The sequence below is a fragment of the Astyanax mexicanus genome, chromosome 19 (assembly GCF_023375975.1).
Source record: "Astyanax mexicanus isolate ESR-SI-001 chromosome 19, AstMex3_surface, whole genome shotgun sequence".
Lineage (NCBI taxonomy): Eukaryota > Metazoa > Chordata > Actinopteri > Characiformes > Acestrorhamphidae > Astyanax > Astyanax mexicanus.
In genome coordinates, this window is record NC_064426.1 from 42,595,298 (window position 1) to 42,616,033 (window position 20,736).

General features: G+C 38.9%; 1 protein-coding gene across 3 annotated transcripts in view; it reads right to left on the bottom strand.

Moving 5' to 3' along the window:
• Positions 1-20,736, bottom strand: part of cep112 (centrosomal protein 112) — a 213,735-nt gene that overhangs the window by 162,738 nt on the left and 30,261 nt on the right. For all 3 annotated transcript variants that reach the window (XM_049468124.1, XM_049468123.1, XM_049468125.1), the window contains exons 9-11: positions 8,477-8,576; positions 7,637-7,755; positions 4,544-4,687 (exon numbers count right to left, since the gene is read on the bottom strand). In XM_049468124.1, coding sequence (XP_049324081.1) covers positions 4,544-4,687; positions 7,637-7,755; positions 8,477-8,576 — 363 coding nt within the window. The remainder of the gene's footprint in view (positions 1-4,543; positions 4,688-7,636; positions 7,756-8,476; positions 8,577-20,736) is intronic.

Here is a 20,736-nt window from a genome sequence, read left to right on the forward strand (position 1 = left end):
TGTGATACGTTACAATGTGACGTTACAATGTGATACGTTACAATGTGACACGTTACAATGTGATACGTTACAATGTGACACGTTACAATGTGATACGTTACAATGTGTCTCTTGCTCATCATTCCCTTTAAGAGTCAGGTGTGCCCTGACTTTTGCAGATCGCTATTTTAACATGTTGCCAAGATAGCAATGAACGTCTGACTGTTCACGTCTGTCTAGGTTGGTCTTTAGTAAGTGTAGATATATTCAGAAGCTCTGCTGCTGTTTAAACCAGTCAGGAGGAAGGAGTGGAAATAGACTGTTTTCGGGGTGTAAGATAGCGATGAGCATTTGTGTACTATTGTTATAGACTGTGATATTTCTAATTTCACTCACACACACACACACACACACACACACACACACACACACACACACACACACACACACACACGGTCTCATCTTTAATGGAAGGCAGTGTCCTGGGCAGTGCAGCTGGAATGCAGGCCGGCTGGGTGATGACAGCGTATTGATTTAAGATACACAGCCCGGCTGATGAAAGTGATGAAAGTGATGAAAGTGGGCGGTAATGAAAGGTGCTGATTGGCGGGTGGTGGGGGCGGAGCTGAAGACGTGTAAAGAGGCTTTGTCTGTGCTCAGTGTGAAGCGTGGCACGAGCTGAGGAATGACGAGTTTCAGTTATGAAGCACGTCGCCAATTAACCCTTTAATACACCTTTAATAACACCAAGCGGAGTAAACACTGAAGCTGATTGGACGCTCTGATTTTGGTGGATTGCTATTTTAACGGTGCAGCTACCTGGACGTGTCCAACAAACTCTTCTCAGCAGAGTAAACTGAGCTGCTGGTTGACGCTGTGAAGGAGCTCCAGCAGCTCATTTACGGGAACAGCAAACTGCTATTAAACACTGCGGGTGATCTTTGGGGGTCAATAAACTGTAGAGCTGGAAGATATAATGATAATATTTTAGTTTATTGATGCTGTGTATTAAATACAGCTCTGGAAAAAAATAAATAAATAAGAGAGCTCTTAAAAACGATAAGTTTCTTTGATTTTACCTAATTAAAAACCTCTGGATTATAATCAAGAGGAAGATGGATGATCACAAACCATCAAACCACCAAACTGAACTGCTTGAATTTTTACACCAGGAGTAAAGCAGCATAAAGTTATCCAAAAGCAGTGTGTAAGACTGGTGGAGGAGAACATGATGCCAAGATGCATGAAAAAAAAAAACTGTGATTAAAAACCAACCAGGGTTATTCCACCAAATATTGATTTCTGAACTCTTAAAACTTTATGAATATGAACTTGTTTTCTTTGCATTATTTGAGGTCTGAAAGCTCTGCATCTTTTTTTGTTATTTCAGTCATTTCTCATTTTCTGTAAATAAATGCTCTAAATGAGAATATTTTTATTTGTAGTTTATACTCATCAAGAAAGTTTTACACAATATAAGTGACAACACTGGGGATACTTTTCATTTACTATGTAGGAAAAAATATATATAAAAAAAAATCAAATACTGAATGAAACAAGGGTTAATTCAGGTCTGGGTATGAAGAATGAGGAAATAAGGGAAAGGTGAGGAGAGGGGGATCCATCGTTATCCGTCCAATCACATCTACCCTCATCTGAGACGGCGGCACACCTGAGTCAGAACACGCTCTGCACCCGCGGACGTGATCCTGTGCACACAGGATTTATTTTCTCTAGATCCCTACATAGTAAATGAATACTGAATCATCCAGACTATGAAGGAAAACTTATAAATTCTTATATCAGAATATATTTCTTAATTTCGGTCAATATACCGGATTTTTCGCAGTATAAGGCACATTTTACGCAACACTAGTAACTAGTAGTAGGAACAGGGGTGTTACCATGTTTTCCTATTGAATTCAGCAGGTAAAGTTAAGCTATGTAAACAAAACTGTAATTCTTAAAAAATAATAATAAATAAAAAACAAGAATTAAGTAACGCAAGCTAGAGCATTAGCATTAGCGGCTAACCTAATGCCACCCGACAGAGCTACACTATACCAGTGTTTATGCTGCTCCAGCAGTGCTATAAGAGGTGCTATCTAAAGTGTTGCTATGGTATCCTTCTTGGTTGCCATATTTCTAAGTAGTTGCTAGGTCATTGCCAAGGTGTTGCTATGATGTTGCTAACGTTTTGCTAGGTGGTTGCTAAGTAATGCATTTGCATAAATCAGATTATAAGGTGTTTGCTGTTCCCGTAAATGAGCTGCTGAAAAGAGTTGGACACATCCAGGTAGCTGCACCATTAAAATAGCAATCCGCCAAAGTCAGAGCTCACCTGATCTACTCTTAAAGAGAATGATGAACAAGAGACAATCTGATTGGTTTATTTCACGTTACGCCCAAAATTAACCACAACCATGATTAATTAAGAGACAGGATTAGTACATTACATTAGACTTTTGCGTTGCGTTTTAAGCCCAGCGAAGGTTTGTGTACTTTTCCTGTTGTTACGATAGCAAAGACACATTGACTGATGCAGCATTGCGGAGTAGCATCACAGTGCTAACGCTCAGAGAAAAGCGCAGCGACTCTAGTGGTTCTGATACATCAGCTCACAGACGCAGCCTTGTGCTGATCCACATCACCCTAGAAGTGATGAAAGAGGGGAAAGAAAGAGCGCCATCTACTGTACCCACCCAGAGAGGGCAAGGATAAGTGTGCTCTCTAGGGGCTCCGGCGGCTGATGGCAGGCTGCATGACCGGGATTCGAACAGACAGATTGTGGCTCACACAAAGGAATGATGAAAGAAAGTAGAGCAAACAGGCTTTTAAACACTGAAGAGCCCAACACACACCTCTCACCTCACCAAATACAGCGAACTGCCAGCAGCACAAAAAGGAGTGTGTGTGTGCAGTGTGTGATCTTCTTCAGGTGATGACTAGAGCTGAGTATTGTTGAAAAGTTTTCAAAAATGTGTTTTTTCTAAATCGTAACCAAAAAATTAGGGTTGTCAACGTTAAAGAAAACGGTTAGCAGCGATAACCAGCCGCGGTTAGCGCTAATAAATGCCGCCCGACAGCGGTAGACTGAGGATCCATAAGTGCTCCGCTAACCCAGGGTGTTATCAGCTAGCAGTTCATCCCATGTAGCTTGTAATGCTAATGCTAATGCTGCTGCACCCAGCCTTAGTGCTGGAGAAACTTTACAGAACTCCTGTATAACCTGTATAACTCTGTATTTCAGCGATGTGGCTTTACTGCTCCTTAATACCTGACTGATTGAATTCATACATAAGGAGCACCGGATTAAAGTGAGTTTCTAAGGCTAGGTGCAGCAGCATTCGCGGCTAACCGCTAGCACTAGCCCATAGCACTACACTGGGGAACCTTGGGTGTTCCAGTAAGCCAGGACGATATCAGCTAGCGGTTCATCCTACATAGCTTATTTTAACAAGGACTACGGACTACAGACTACAGTCTGATATAACTAGCACTTAGCACGGTTAGCGGCTAATGCTAATGCTGCTCCAGCAGTGCTAGCCAGGGTAAGCAGCAGCCTACAGTCCAATAATACTCAACTCTGAACGGTGGAAAAGCTAGTGCTTAGCATGGTTAACGGCAAATGCTAATACTGCTCCAGCCTTAGTGATGGAGAAACTTTGTGATACTGAAGCACCTGTATAACTCTGTACTTCAGTGAAGTGATTTTATTCCTCCTTAATACCTGACTGATTATAAAAAGCACTTCTCTACACTGATTGGATAGTAACATGCCAATCATGCCTCTCACACACATCCCATTGGTTGGGCTGAAGTGGTAACAGCTGAACAGATAAATGGTGCAAATACAGAAAAGGAATCTGGGAAATTGAGTTTTATTACACGTAAAATGAAAAACAATTTTCATATATATAATTAAAATTTTGAAGGGTCCTACTTCTACATTCATCTAAATATCTACTATAAAAAATGCATCTTAAGAAAAAAAAGGTAATTAGCTTAATCAATATTACCCATATCAGTCTAAATTTATAATGATTTATTCTTCCTTTATTTTGGGCAACACTACATTTTACATGTCAGTGGTGCTAAAATATATTATTTTGCTGTGGTTTTTCATTCAAATGCAAAAAATGAGATGGACGAAAACCTACAGTACACAAAAAGTTTCTAGTTTTAAAATAGCTATATTTTAATAAGGATTTATTTGGAGTTTTTGTTAGGACAAATAATTTTCATACTGGTCTATCTCTAATGCAAATAAGTCCATTATATTCTCTCTTCTATCTTGTCCCATTATTCGATTGCAAATGCAATTTATTTGCATTTATATAATAGAATACTGGTTTTATCCATAGCCACAGCCAAATTTCAGCAGCATTAATGTATAAACTAGAACCTATAGAGGGTTATTTACGAGGTTATAAAAGAGGAAGAAAGACATGAGACACGTAAACCACAAAGTGAAGAATAGCAGCCATGACCTTCAGTAGAGCTGAGAAATTCACTGGAAACTAGCTTCTGTGCAGAGTTTTGAGTAAAATCTGATTTAACTCACGGTGGTCTGGGCCTGGGCGCTGTACTCCGCCTCCATCTTGGCCAGCCTCTGGTTGGTGTCCTCCAGCAGCTCCTGGATGTTCTCGGTGTGCTTCTTCTGAAGATCAAACTTCTCCTGCTCCATCTGGGCCACTGTCGCATGAAGCTGCCAAAAAAAATATATAAATGAAGATAAAGATAAGATAAGATAAAATCCTTTAATTTTCTCAAAAATTATGTATGAATTCTACCATTCAGGTATTAAGGAGCAGTAAAGACACTGTAGTACAGAGTTATACAGGAGATTCAGTGAAGTTTCTCCAGCACCAAGACTGGAGCAGTATTAGCATTAGCCACTAACCGCACTAAGCGCTAGCTCTTTCGCCGTTCAGAGGTCAGTGTATCAGACTGTAGTGTGGGTGATTACTGTTTTAAAACAAGCTACATGGGATGAACCACAAGCTAATATCTAATGCCAAGGCTAGCTCAAGCGGTTAGCTGCTAATGCTAATGCTGCTGCACCCAGCCTTATTGTAAATCTGTAAATCAAAGCTTACCGTAAATAAACGGAAGCGTTTTACTCACCCAAATAAACAGTTTTTAGGAGAGAAATCTGTGAAGATTAGCATCCAGCACTCCTCTTACTTAAGAATTACAGTTTTGTTTACTTAACTTAGCTTTACTTAACTTAGTAATATAGTATATATATATATATATATATATATATTTTTTTTTTTTTTTTATGGTGTGCTGGATGGTAATCTACACAGATTTCTCTTCTAAAAACTGTTTATTTCAGTGAGTAAAGTGTTTCTATTTATTTACAGTAAGATTAGATTTCATATATTTTCTCCATGGGTGAGCACTAGCCGCCACGGTTAACAAGCACTTAGCCACTCGTGGTTAGCGCTAGTAAATGCTGGCTGACAGCGCTACACTGAGGAATACTGAGTGTTCTGGTAAGCCAGGGTGATATCAGCTATTGGTTCCTCCCACGTAGCTCGTTTTAAAACGGTAAACATGTAGGCTATAATCCGATATACTCACCTCTGAACAGCGAAAGAGCTAGTGCTTAGCACTGCAGTTAGTGGCTAATGCTAATACTGCTGCACCCAGCGTTAAAACTCCTGTATAACGCTGCACTGGTAAAATTCATACATAAGGCACACTGACAATTTTTGGAAACATTAGAGGATTTCAAATGTGCCTTATAGTCCGAAAAACATGGTACTCAAAAAAGATCAACCTTCTATCTGTTTGAATGGGGAGAGAGCAAAAAACACTCTAAACTGACGATCTAATTAACATTTCAAAACCAAATTTTTTTTACATCACTGATACAATCTGATAAAAACCTCATGGTTAGTTTGACTCCATAATGCTCAAAAAAATATATTTATATTTTCAGTCTCATTCTTCTGCACTTGCGCAGATCTCCAACATCAAGAAGGGTATGAGGCTTTCCCACTAGAACGCTAACCTTCCTTCACTTGCAGTGTAAGCAGCAAGCTGATTGGCTCTTATTGTTGATGGGTGGGACTTTATCCTTTAGTGTTTTGAGAACTTCCGTCTCGCTCAGGCTCCTGCGCTTGCACAGATCTCCAACATCAAGAAGGGAATGAGGCTTTTCCACTAGTCGCTAACATTCCTTCACTTGCAGTGTAAGCAGCAAGCTGATTGGCTCTTATTGTTGATGGGTGGGACTTTATCCTTTAGTGTTTTGAGAACTTCCGTCTCGCTCAGGCTCCTGCGCTTGCACAGATCTCCAACATCAAGAAGGGAATGAGGCTTTTCCACTAGTCGCTAACATTCCTTCACTTGCAGTGTAAGCAGCAAGCTGATTGGCTCTTACTGCTGATAATGGCTGTTTATTGTTTATCCTATAGTGTGTTGAGAACTTCCAGCTTTGCTGGTGGGATTGGGTTCACACTACGATAATAATTTGGTTGTACACGTCTTTAATAACGTCTAGGCGTAATTATACCTGAATAGCTTGAGACCCAACGTACCCCATTCACCCACCTCCACACCTCTTTGATAGTGGTGCTGAAGTACAGTACAGGCCAAAAGTTTGGACACACCTTCTCTTTTTCAATGCGTTTGCTTTATTTTCTTGACTATTTCCATTGTAGATTCTCACTGAAGCATCAAAACTATGAATGAACACATGTGGAGTTTTATGTACTTAACAAAAAATGAGCTGAACCTCCACAGTCACCGGACCTGAACCCAATCCAGATGGTTTGGGGTGAGCTGGAGCACAGAGTGAAGAAGACAAAGGAGCAACAAGTGCTAATAAACACCTCTGGGAACTCCTTCCTTCCTTCAAGACTGCTGGAAAACTTTTCATTTCAGGTGGCCACCACTTTGAGAGAAGCTCGTTGAGAGAATGATGCCAAGAGTGTGCAAAGCAGTAATCAGAGCAAAGGGGGCTATTTTTTTTGAAGAAACTGGAATATAAAACATGATTTTTTAGTTATTTTAACCTCTTTTTTGTTAAGTGCATAAAACTCCACATGTGTTCATTCATAGTTTTGATGCTTCAGTGAGAATCTACAATGTAAATAGTCAAGAAAATAAAGAAAATGCATTGAAGAAGAGAAGGTGTGTCCAAACTTTGGCCTGTACTGTAAAACAATGGTTTTAAACGTTAAAAATAAAACCTGAAATCACAATGATGCTCCTACGATATTCCCACCTATTCCCAGCCTGATACAAACGGGTTTGAAGTTCTGGCCGAGGGCCGTCAGGAGCCCGGATGGAGCAGCGGGGGGAGCAATAGTCTGCCTGCTGTGAGTTTACTGATCTCGATATGTGGAAATACTGTAACACAGAGGACGCTAGACGAGGCCCGGAGCCACCGGACCACTTCAATCAACCACTTCAATCGGGAACTTGTGCACGAAGTCAAAGCAGCTGAGGAGAAGCTGGAGAAGCTGAGGAACGTTTCACAATAAAAACTGGAACACAGAGCCGCTAAGAACTCGGAAAGGTCTGCTTTTCTTCCTCTTTAAGCTCAAAGGCGGCGCTGAGGCTCTGTAAAACCTCCGGGTTCCCCGCCTTCAAAAGCTCTTCTCCACGGGCTTCGGCCGGCCGCTGGAAACGGAAGGCGTACCTTCTTCTCCCAGTCGTTTTTGAGGGAGTCGGCACTTTGATCCGACAGCTTCTTCAGCTCGACGATCTGCTTCTCTTTACTCTGCCGGATGACCTGGGACTCGCGCAGCAAGCTTTGAACTGCAGCGGAGAGAAGAAGAAGAATAGAGGAGAAATAAATAAACAGCAAACCCAACCACAGGGCATCTAAACTCGGGGTGTTTCATATCATATCGACTTTGGTGGATTGCTATTTTAACGGTGCAGCTACCTGGACGTGTCCAACAAATGCTTCTCTTAAAGCAGAGGAAACTGAGCTGCTCATTTAGTAGTTAGTAGTAGTATTTACTATTCTGTATTTTTTGTTGCCGAGATAGCGATGAACGTCTGACTGTTGGCGTCTGTCTAGGTTTTATTCAGTCAGTGGAGCTCCTGTGTTTTCTGTTACCAAGATAAACAAGCAAAACTCCAGAAATGTACCTGAACACACCTAATTTACAGAACACCACGCCCATCAGTGTAGATATATTCAGAAGCTCTGCTGCTGTTTAAACCAGACAGGAGTAAAAGGAGTGAGAATAGATGTGCCAAATCGTGTGTTGTACGCAATAATATCGCCAGCATTTTTAAATATATTGAACATATTGAACAATATTATCACATCAGGGTACTACTTTTTATTTTGCTGTTTTTAGCAAAAGAAAAAATCACACTGTTCCAATTTCACATTATACACAGTATTTTCAATTGGGTCTCAACTGCTTCTATACACATAAAAAATATCCATAGTACACAGCAGAATTAGCCAGTAGACTTCATCTGAGAGAGGAATCTATACCCACAACCCACTATACTTTCTCACCTTTTTTCTCCAGTGTCCTCACCGCCTCTTCAGCCTCCTTCTGTTTGGTTCGGTACATGCTCTTCAGCTCTGCTATTTCACCGTTCTTACGCTCTAAAATCTGACAAGGAAAGAAAAGAATTACAATCAGCGATAGTATTTCAGCTCTTGCTCATGAATATTCATACATACAAACATATTGCTTCTGATTGGCTAGCAGCACTGTGACACCAGGAGGTAGCGAGACGAACAACAGTTAAAAAAGTTTTAAAAAAAATACATTTTTACACTAATAACAGTCTTTGCAATGTCATATGTTACTATACAACATGTGTAATAATGCCCTGCTAAGTGCAGTTCAGCCACTGACCTAGTCTTAGAGTCTCTGTAAAACACCAAATCCACCGGAGATCCTATTTAAACCTATAGTTACTTACACTGAGGGTGGGTAAAGTCCAGATCCAAAAAGTAAAAATCCACCCCTGGGTTTTGTTGGCTGGGGTTGATTATTAATTTTAACTAGTGTAAAAACAGAACTGTTCTAAACATCTCTACACCTACCTATCTCAATTGTACTTGGCTGGTGGTGTTTTTCCTCCATAGACTAATTCTAACCATTTGTTTCTTAGCTCTGAATTACTGGGTAAAGTATATAAACACTGACGTGTTATTCGCACAAATAACACAGGAATGAACTGCATGCTGCATCCTAGCGCTGTTAGCTCCTCCTCTCTGACAAGACGGCATCGCTGCTCGGCTTCAGCTCTGCTGTCTGTGGGCGGTCCCGAGCCGAGGTGGGAGGGGTCATGAATACTAATTCACGGGTTGATGTAGACACGGTGCTTTTCCTGATCGACTTGTTTTTTTTCTGAATATTTTCTTTTACTAGCTGCTGCAGAGAATGAGGAAGAGGACGAGGAAGAGTTTCATCATGTGCAGCATCATAAACTTAACTCGGAGAGACCCACTGTATTTCAGAATATAAAAAAGAAAAAGTGGATTTTAGAAGACGGAGAGCTTTAATTAAAGGAGAAAAACTAATTTATCATGGTGTACATGGTAAATCAAAGCCAATATTGTTCAATTTACGGTCGTTTTAGGCTGTATGAGCAGAATTAAGAGAATTTGGAGCAAAAATTGGCTATAAAAACCAAACTAAAGGTCTTGGAAACATTACACTCATACAGAGCTCTGTATGAGTAACTATTCCAGAATATTCACAGCCTTCCAGCCGTCTGAACACAGTTAGTTCTGTACTAAGCAGAGCTTTAGCTGGCTGTAGAATATAGGGGCTAACGTTCATATTTGTGATTTGAACCGAAAAGGAGCTGGACCTTCTTCTCTACAGAGTGAAGGACTTTAGAGCTTTGAAGTCGGCGTCCGAAAGGCTGGAGTTCATCAGCTTTTGTGTGCGTTTGGGAGACGAAGGCAAAAGAACGATCCTACTTTCTGGCCCTTCACCCCGATTACAGCTTTACTCTATAAGTGCATTATCTAAATAAGCTGAACGAGGAGGAAGAACCCGACCCATTCCCACATTATTCTCTCAGGAAAAGATCAAGACACTCTTCCAGCCAAATGTGTTTAACCCTTTAAACCCCAGGCTGTTTTGGTTTGTTTTTTCTCTGTTTTTGTTTTCAGTTCCTCTTTCAGGTGTTATAACACAGTAATTATATCAGACAGACTCATGCCCTGATCTCTTTTACTCCAGAAGACATACGGCTGCTCAAAAATATAATCATTTAAAATGTAAAAGGAAGCAGAATTGTTATATTTTCCTGGAACTGATCATGTTTTGGTCAGAATTAACTTATTTTTAAATATATAAATATATAGACTATACTCACACCTAAGATATCTTTTCAAAAACATTTAGACTAGAGTGTTTATGAGTTGAAATCATAAGAATATTGATGATTTGAGTTCATTACATGACTTATTAATTATTACTTTGATAAAATACATGAAGAAACAGCATCAGGCGGATTTATTTATCTTGATAATCAATAATCACACCTCTAGGATACATGTAGATACTAAAAACCTGACACTCAGAGCAGCCTATACCTTTCAGTATTTTAATCAGGAAACACAAAGAAAACATATACAAAAATGTAAACTTCTTAGTCTAAATAAATAAAAATTTAGTTTTGTGCAAAATAACTTTATACTTTATCAAAAATGTGCAATTAAAATAATAAAACTATATAAAGTAGTGCGCACACCATACCTAGCTTCAGTTTGAGTAAAGCAGGTAGTTTCACACTTTTGAGTCTTTATTTACTGATATTATTTGGTTTGAAGCATCATATAAATATGTTTGAAGCACTAAAGGTAAATAATATTGGTTGGGGAAGGAGATTTTTCACTTTTTTAGGTGTTTTTCTCTCAATGGGTTTCTTGTAGATTTAGCTTTACCGCACTGGGATGTTATTCATCACTATTTTTAGAAAGAGTAAGCTCCGCCCTTTTTAACCATATATGGATTATGTTTATGTGTGAAGGGATTCCAGAGTAATTAAGCTGAGAACACAAGGTGAGATTTTGGATGTAAAATCAACAATGTTTTTTTTTTTTTTTTCATCCAGATAAAGCATTTAAACAACTAAAGTCAAATTTAGCAACAATATGTTTTTATACTCTGATGAAGTGAAGACGTATCCATGACATCAGATAATATAATGCATTGTTTCATTTGTTTAATTCATATTGTTTGATACACAGCACATAAACAATGAATAACTAATAATACACACAACACACATTTCCCTACTATCCCATAATAATTATACTGCCCTATAATTTATCTTATACTACCATATACTGCCTTATCCTGTATTTTTACTCCCTATACCTATACTCTGTTTCCTACACTACATGATACTTATATGATCTTATATTTCCTATACTCCCGATGTTCCCTATACTACCCTATACTATCTTATACTCCCTATACTACCCTACATGCCCTGTACTCTTATACTCTCTATACTACCCTTTACTGCCTATATTATATAATACTCTCTATACTACCTTATACTATCTCATACTATCTTATACTCCCTATACTCCCAATGTTCCCTATACTACCCTATACTACCTTATACTCCCTATACTACTTTACATGCCCTGTACACTTATACTCTCTATACTACCTTTTACTGCCTATATTATCTAATATTCTTTATACTATCCTATACTATCTCATACTATCTTATACTCTCTATACTAACGATGTTCCCTATACTACCCTATACTATCTTATACTCCCTATACTACCCTACATGCCCTGTACTCTTATACTCTCTATACTACCCTTTACTGCCTATATTATCTAATACTCTCTATACTACCCTATACTATCTCATACTATCTTATACTCCCTAAACTCCCAATGTTCCCTATACTATCTTATACTCCCTTTACTATTTTATACTCCCTTTACTCTCGATGTTCCCTATACTATCTCATACTATCTTATACTCCCTATACTCCCAATGTTCCCTATACTACCCTATGCTATCTTATACTCCCTAAACTCCCAATGTCCCCTATACTATCTTATACTCCCTTTACTATCTTATACTCCCTATACTGCCCTACATGCCCTGTACTCTTATACTCTCTATACTACCCTATACTATCTTGTACTATATTATACTCATTATACTCCCAATGTTCCCTATACTACCCTATACTACCTTATACTCCCTATATTACTTTACATGCCCTGTACACTTATACTCTCTATACTACCCTTTACTGCCTATATTATCTAATACTCTCTATACTATCCTATACTATCTCATACTATCTTATACTCCCTATACTAACGATGTTCCCTATACTATCTTATACCCCCTATAATATCCTGCATGCCCTGTACTCTTATACTCTCTATACTACCCTATACTATCTCATACTATCTCATACTCTCTGTACTACCCTTTCCTGCCTATATTATCTAATACTCTCTGTACTACCCTATACTATCTTCTACTATATTATACTCCCTATACTCCCAATGTTTCCTATACTACCCTATGCTATCTTATACTCCCTTTACTATTTTATACTCCCTATACTCGCAATGTTTTCCTTCACCACCCTATACTATCTTGTACTTCCTTTACTCATGACATTCCCTATACTATCCTATCTTGTACTTCCTATACTCCCGATGTTCCCTATACTACCATATACTATCTTGTACTCCCTATACTCCCAATGTCCCCTGTACTATCTTATACTCCCTTGACCGTTTTATACTCCCTATACTCGCAATGTTTTCCTTCACTACCCTATACTATCTTATACTTCCTATACTCCTCATGTTCCCTTCACTACCCTATACTATCTTGTACTTCCTATACTGCTTATAATCTCCCATATTCTCTATACTGCCAATACTATCTTAAACTTCTTATACTATTCTACATTATTTTATACCATCTTAAACTTTTTATGCTACCCTATACTAATATATACAACCCAATACTATGTCATAGTCACTATACTACTATACACTATTCTATACTTCATTTACGATAAACTACTACTATACCAACCTATATTACCCTATACTACCTTTAACTACACTTTACTTCCTTTATGGCACTATACTCCTGTATAATTCCTATCCTACATTTGACTCCCTTTAGTTTACTGTATTTTTCCAATACAACCTTATATATTCCATACTAGTATTTAATGCCTATGCTACCCATACTGCACTATAGAATTCTATAATCTATTCTCTAGTCAGTTGTAATGCGTGGCAGGTCTATATGCTGCATTTAAGCATGTTATTATCCTGTTATAAATGAATGTTTCTTGTGGAGTAGCTGGCTCTGAGTCCCGTCCCTGTCCCCCACCTTCTGGAGACGTCTAGTGCTGGCTTGCCTTCACGCCCCCTGTGTTCCCAAAGGACCGGTTCTGCCAGAACTCAACAATCTGCTCAATGTTCTGAACTCAGGAGAGCTGCTGTTACTGTTCTGCAGATAGAGAGCGGTTCTCTGATGAGACGGAGGAATTAAGGTGGGTCAGGATGTTTGAGCTGCCCGGACTCAAATCGGGGACATCCCCAGTACAAATCTGCCTTCGCGGCAGGGCCGGGGGCAGAGGCAGGTCCAGTGGCAGGGGTGCTTGTTCAGGTCTTTTTGATGGGCTGACTCTCAGCTGGTTGCTGGTTGAACAGAGGAACAGGAGTGGGAGTTGAAAGGAAGGCGGTCAGAATCTCAGCTGGACTGAAAAGTGGTGCCGTGACCCGGAGTCATATAGCAGAAAATAAACGAGAATAAAAGGATGTTGCAACTATAAGATACTGCAACTAAGAACAATAGCAGGAATATTTATTAAGCTACACATTCAGAAATAGGGGTATAGTTGATATGACATTAATTACATAACATTAATTGAAGACATTATTTCAACATTTATTTATTTATTCATTTATTTAATTATATATTTATTTATTTATACTTATGTCATTTTTGGTCCTCCATAGTTTACTTGTTTAAAGAAAAAATTGAGAATCTGCTGGTAATGACCTGATTTTCAGTGTTTGTGACTCTCAGATTAGGGGAAGTGTGCAGTCATGTTGCAGCAGTTCTTGTGGCTGTGAAACAGGGTGTAAGGGAAGGTTTAAATTAAATTACATCCACTGTTTTGAACGCTGTTTACCGCCAAACGGAAGTGTCCTTGGAACAGCCACGTCACTTCCTACGCTCATGAATATTCCTCTGAAACGGTCTATACCTGATTTTACACAGTTCAGAATATAGTAGGTCTATGGTCTATATAAACATGTTTATGAAGTTATTTTTTACACACAAAAAGATAGAGATTACACCAGTTTCAGTCCCTTTCAGAATGAGCCGTTTAAGGGCTCGGACACTTTTATGCAAATAAGCTGTTGCTGGCCACGCCCTATGTTTACGCTGAGCGTTTACCACACGTTAGCGTTAGCTTGTGTTAAACGGCAAAAACATAAACAAGCTAGTTCATGTTTAACTGTCATAGAAACACAAAACTCATTATTTGAAAATTCTTACATCTCGGTATTAGGGGTGGGCGATACGGCCCTAAAATAATATCACGATATTTCAATGTATATTCGTGATAGCGATACTCTTGGCGATATTATATGATAAAACACTGAATTAAAATAATACACTTGCATATATCGATATGATATGGCACACCCTTAACTGAGATATTAAAAAATACAATTTTATCAGATTTGTAACAGAAGTCAATGATCCAGAATGTCATGAAACTAATAATAATAATAATAATAATAATAATAATAATAATAATAATAATAATGATAATGCACTCCAAATATCTCCATATGTAAAACACATGAGACTGGACAGATATAATCTGTCTCTAGTAGATACTGTATATAATGGCAAATGAGAACTTGAGTGTTTTTTTTTTTTCTTTTTCTTTAATTATCCTGATGTAATAATTAGGGGTGATATTGTGATGTTGCACCATATTTCATATAACGTTTACAATATTTAAAAATGTTGGCGTTATTACTATTATGTATAATTAGATATAGTACACCTTGTGTGGGTATAGATTCCTCTCTCCGACAAAGTCTGCTGGCTTATCCTGCTGTGTACTATGTACTACATTTTTTGGAGTTTTTTTATTTGTTTACGGCAGAGGCATTTAAGACTCAAGTAAAAATATAAAAGCTAGTTTTGACCAACGACATCAAGTCCGTTCCTGGATTATTAGGACAGCCTGAGGGTTTTAAATCTGATGCAGAGTCTGTGAGAACAATAGCTGGTGGTCTTTTTGAACAAAGCAGCTCATTAACACAGAATCGCTCTGCAACATCTTTATCAATTACAATCTTTAATACAAGCAACACTGAGATTAATTAACGCTCAGCCTCCACAGAGAGCATCTACTGAGCTTCCTGAGACACAAAGCCTGAATTCGGGGGGAGGAAACTGACCAAAATAGCCTTCAAAGAGCTCCAGCAGTAATAGAGGAAGCTGTGATGGAGCTCCTAATTTGAGATGTGCTTTCTGAGCTCCACAGCCTCTTTTTCCCCTCATATATCCTGATAAAAGAGTGTGATAGCGGAGAAAAGAGAGAGAGAGAGAGAGAGAGAGAGATGCATTTTGATCTTTAAAACACTGCTGACTCCTGATTTCAGAGAGAAAGACCCTCCACTAAAAGCTATTTTATTCTTTAATGTCATAATTTAATCAGGTAATTCTCAATATATATATATATATATATATATATATATATATATATATATATATATATATATATATATATATATATATATATATATATATATATACAGTGAGTCCAAGAAGTATTTGATCCCTTGCTGATTTTCTTCGTTGGCCCACGAATAAAGACATGATCATTCTATACTTTTAATGGTAGATGTATTCTTACATGGAGAGACAGAATATTAAAAAGAAAATCCAGAAAATAAATCTAAGGAATATATATTAATTGATTTGTATTTCATGGAGTGAAATAAGTAAGAGTTAGCAAATGACCTGAAGGCAGCTGGGACCACAGTTTGCAAGGAAACAATTGGCAACACTTTGCGCAACAATGGATTCACATCCTGCAGTGCCCGAAAGGTACCCCTGCTGAAGAGAGCACATGTGGAGGCGCGCCTCAAGTATGCCAATGATCATTTGAAAGATGAACCAAGTTATTGGGAGAAGGTTTTGTGGTCAGACGAGACCAAAATTGAACTTTTTGGCCTCAACTCCACCCGCCATGTGTGGAGGAAGAAAAATGCTGCGTATGACCCCAAGAACACTGTGCCCACCGTCAAGCATGGAGGTGGAAGCATAATGTTTTGGGGGTGTTTCTCTGCCAAGGGTACAGGGCTACTTCACCGCATCACTGGGAAGATGGATGGAGCCATGTACCACACAATCCTGAGGGACAACCTCCTCCCCTCTGCCAGGGATCTGAAAATGGGCCGTGGTTGGGTCTTCCAACATGATAACGACCCTAAACATACAGCAAAGGCAACAAAGGATTGGTTCAAGAAAAATCACATTAAGATCATGGAGTGGCCCAGCCAGTCGCCAGACCTCAATCCGATCGAAAATCTATGGAGGGAGCTGAAGGTCAGAGTTGCCAAGCGACAGCCCACCAACCTTCATGATTTAGAGAAGATCTGCAAAGAAGAGTGGGCCAAAATTCCCCCTGGTGTGTGTGCTAAACTTGTGGTTAACTACAACAAACGTCTCACCGCTGTGCTTGCAAACAAAGGCTTTGCCACTAAGTATTGAGTGTGTTTGGCAAGAGGGATCAAATACTTATTTTCCTCATTGAAATACAAATTAATTAAAATATATTCTTTAAAATTATATTCTGGATTTTTGTCTTGATATTCTGTCTCTCCATGTTAGAATATATCTACCATTAAAAGTGCAGAAGGATAGTGTCTTTATTAGTGGGCAAACAAAGAAAATCAGCAAGGGATCAAATACTTCTTGGACTCACTGTATATGTATATATATATACATATACAGTCATGTGAAAAAATTAGGACACCCCATTAAAGAGTCTGCTCTTTATTGAGAAATGTTCACATATCAATGTCCAAAATCGTTTTTATTTATTTCTCGAAAAGAAAGTAATTTAATTGCAACTAAACAACCAAAATTAACATCGTTTTACTCATAAAACAAAAGTTATGAACAAAAAGGCATATTATAACGGAGGAAAAAGTTAGGACACCCCACCCTCTAATAACTAGTGTTGCCCCCTTTGGCTGAAATAACTTCAGTGAGACGCTTCTTGTAGCCACCCACCAATCTCTGACATCGATCTGAAGAAAGTTTGCCCCACTCCTCAATGCAGAATTCTTTCAGCTGTGAGATGTTTGAGGGGCGTCTTGCATGTACAGCTCGTTTTAAATCACTCCACAGCATCTCAATTGGATTAAGATCTGGACTTTGACTTGGCCATTCCAGGACTCTCCACTTCTTAGTTTTTAGCCAGTCCTTGGTGGATTTACTGGTATGTTTTGGGTCATTGTCATGTTGCAGGGTCCAGTTCCGCTTCAGCTTTAATTTTTTTACAGATGGTTTCACATGTTCCTCAAGCACCCTCTGATACACAGCAGAATTCATGGTGGATTCTATGATCGTGAGCTGGCCAGGTCCTGCTGCAGCAAAGCATCCCCAAACCATGACACTTCCACCTCCGTGCTTCACAGTTGGTATGAGGTTCTTTTCTTGAAATGCTGTATTTGGTTTACGCCAGACATGTCTTGTTTTCTGGTGTCCAAATAATTCAACTTTAGACTCATCTGTCCAAAGAACATTATTCCAGAAGTCCTGGTCTTTGTCTGCACTATCTCTGGCAAACTTCAGTCTGGCCTTAATGTTTTTCTTAGAGAGCAAAGGTTTCCTCCTTGCACACCTCCCATGAAAATTAAACTTGTGTAGTCTCTTTCTGATAGTTGAGTCATGCACTTTCACATCCACAGTAGCTAAAGCCTGCTGTAGGTTCTGTGATGAAATTTTAGGATTTTTCATGACTTCTTTTAGCATCTTACGGTCTGCTCTGGGGGTGAACTTGCTTGGACGGCCAGACCTGGGCATGGTCACAGTTGTTTTGAATGTCCTCCACTTGTAAACAATTTTCCGGATGGTGGAATGACTGATGTTAAAATCTTTGGAGATCTTTTTAAATCCTTTCCAGACTCATAAGCAGCCACAATCTTCTTTCTGAGGGCGTCAGGCAGCTCTTTGGATCTCACCATGGTGCTCACTCTTACTTCAACAGTCAGGGACACACCAAACTACATTTCTGAGGTTTAAATAGGGTAAGCCTCATTCAACATGCTGGGTATCGATGTTCTGATCATGTGCACCTGATATGACACTGTGTGTGATCTTAACTATTTTAAGTGGCCCAATATATAGGGGTGTCCTAATTTATGCCTCACCAGAAATTGCATTCTTTTTGAATTACATTTTACATAAAGTTGTAAAAAGGCGTTTCTTATTTTTTTATTGTTTAGTCATATTACTTGGATATCTCAGTACTGTTAAATTTGATAGTAAATATCCACATGTCCAAATATGTTAAAGAATATACAGGTTTTCATAGGGTGTCCTAATTTTTTCACATGACTGTATATATATATATATATTAAAAAAATAATAATAAAATGTTATTCTGATCTATAAACAAGCTGTGAACCGTGCACCATGCTTGATTTAGAGCATGTCAGTGTGTCTTTGCTATCGTAATGACGGGAAAAGTAATGTTGGGCGCGAAAAAACCCTCTTGTCTCTTGTTCATCATTCTCTTTAAGAGTAGATCAGGTGAGCCCTGACTTTGGTGGATTGCTATTTTAATGGTGCAGCTACCTGGATGTGTCCAACAAACTCTTCTCTTCTGTTTATAATTAATGTAAAAAATGCATTTGTGAACTTCTTGCCAAAATGGCAATTAAGACCTGACTGTTGATGTCTGACAGTTCACCTGTGTTTTCTGCTGCCAAGATAGCAATAGATTCCAGACCACCACACCCTTCAGTGTACAAATATTCAGAAGCTCTGCTGCTATTTAAATGAGACAGGCAGAAGACATAAAAATAATATCCATAGTACACAGCAGGATTAGCCAGTAGACTTTGTCTGAGAGAGGAATCTATACCCACTAGGGGTGTGCCATATCGTATCGTGCGCAGTAATACGACATTTTTTAATATAGTGAACAATATTATACCCTAAATTATGGTGCCATATCACCCACCCCTCATTATCTTAATTATTACATCAGGGTTCAACTTTTTTTTTTTTTTTTGCTGTTTTTAGCAAAAGATAAATTCACACTAAATTCACTCTTATTTCCCATTATATATCTACTAGAGACACATTATATCTGTCCAGTATCATTTATTTTACGTTAATCCTGGATATATGGAGATATTTAGAGTGCAGTATTATTATTATTTTTAGTATCATGACTAATTATTCTGGATCATTGACTTCTGTCACAAATCTGATAATTGTTTTGTATTTTTTAATATCTCAGTTAGGGGTGTGCCATATCATATCATATCTTATGCAATAATACAATTAATTTTTTCATTTTGTTGCAGTAGTGTATTATGGATTTTTTTATTTATTTTTCTTTATTCATTTAATGCAATGAAATATTGTGATATTGTTTGTAGAGCCGGTATTGTATGAACTGTATGGTGTAATGTTGGTTGCTGTTGGTGAATGGGTGTATCCATGGTCTGGATAAGCAGAATGTTTGGTCAGTAGACAGCCTGTATCTCTGATTAAATATTATCCCGAGATAATAAAGAGACAAGAGGACTGGTCCGAGTCTTTTCATCTCAGAAATGTCCTAATAGCAGCACTACTCCCCGTGTACTCCCTGTGCTCCACCAAAATGCACTCTTTAAGGAGGCGATGGGAAAATTGTGTATGTCCCCGAACGTCCCCCGAACTTCTATTTACCCCCCGCCGTCCCTCTCGTCCCCGGGCTTTCATCTCCGGCGGCCGGCCGCCCGGCGGGACCACGAGCTTAGCAACAGAGTGCACTTCTGACGGACAAAACGCTGCACAAATAATCCTGTGATGGACGCCGCGACTCTTTTTCCTCAGGGAGAAAATAATAATAACTTTTAGGAGAGGCTCTTTCTGTCTGAAATCAGGAGTCAGCAGTGTTTCAAAGCCTGAGTTCCTCTCTCTCTCTCTCTCTCTCTCTCTCTCTCTCTTTCTCCTCCTCTATCACACTCTTTTATTAGGATATATGAAAAAAGAGAAAGGGTTTGCCTCAAATTAGGAGCTCCATCACAGCTTCCTCTTTATACTTCTTCATCGTCTGCAGCAGCTAGTAAAAGAAAAAATACTCAGAAAAACGAGTCGATCAGGAAAAGCACCGTGTCTACATCAACCCGTGAATTAGCACTCGTGGCCCCGTCCACCTCGGCTCAGGACCGCCCACAAGCAAAGCTGAAGCCGGGCGGCGATGCCATCTCGTCAGATAGGAGATAACTAACAGCGCTAGGAACAGCATGCAGTTCATTCCTGTGTTATTTGTGCGAATAACACATCAGTGTTTATATCATTTACCCAGTACTTCAGAGCTAAGAAACAAATGGTTAGAATTAGTCTATGGAGGAAAAACACCACCAGCCAAGAACAATTGAGATAGGTAGGTGTTTAGATGTTTAGAACAGTTCTGTTTACACTAGTTACCATTTGATCCAAGATGGCGGCGCGTGCACACGCTGCGGCTTCTCTCCC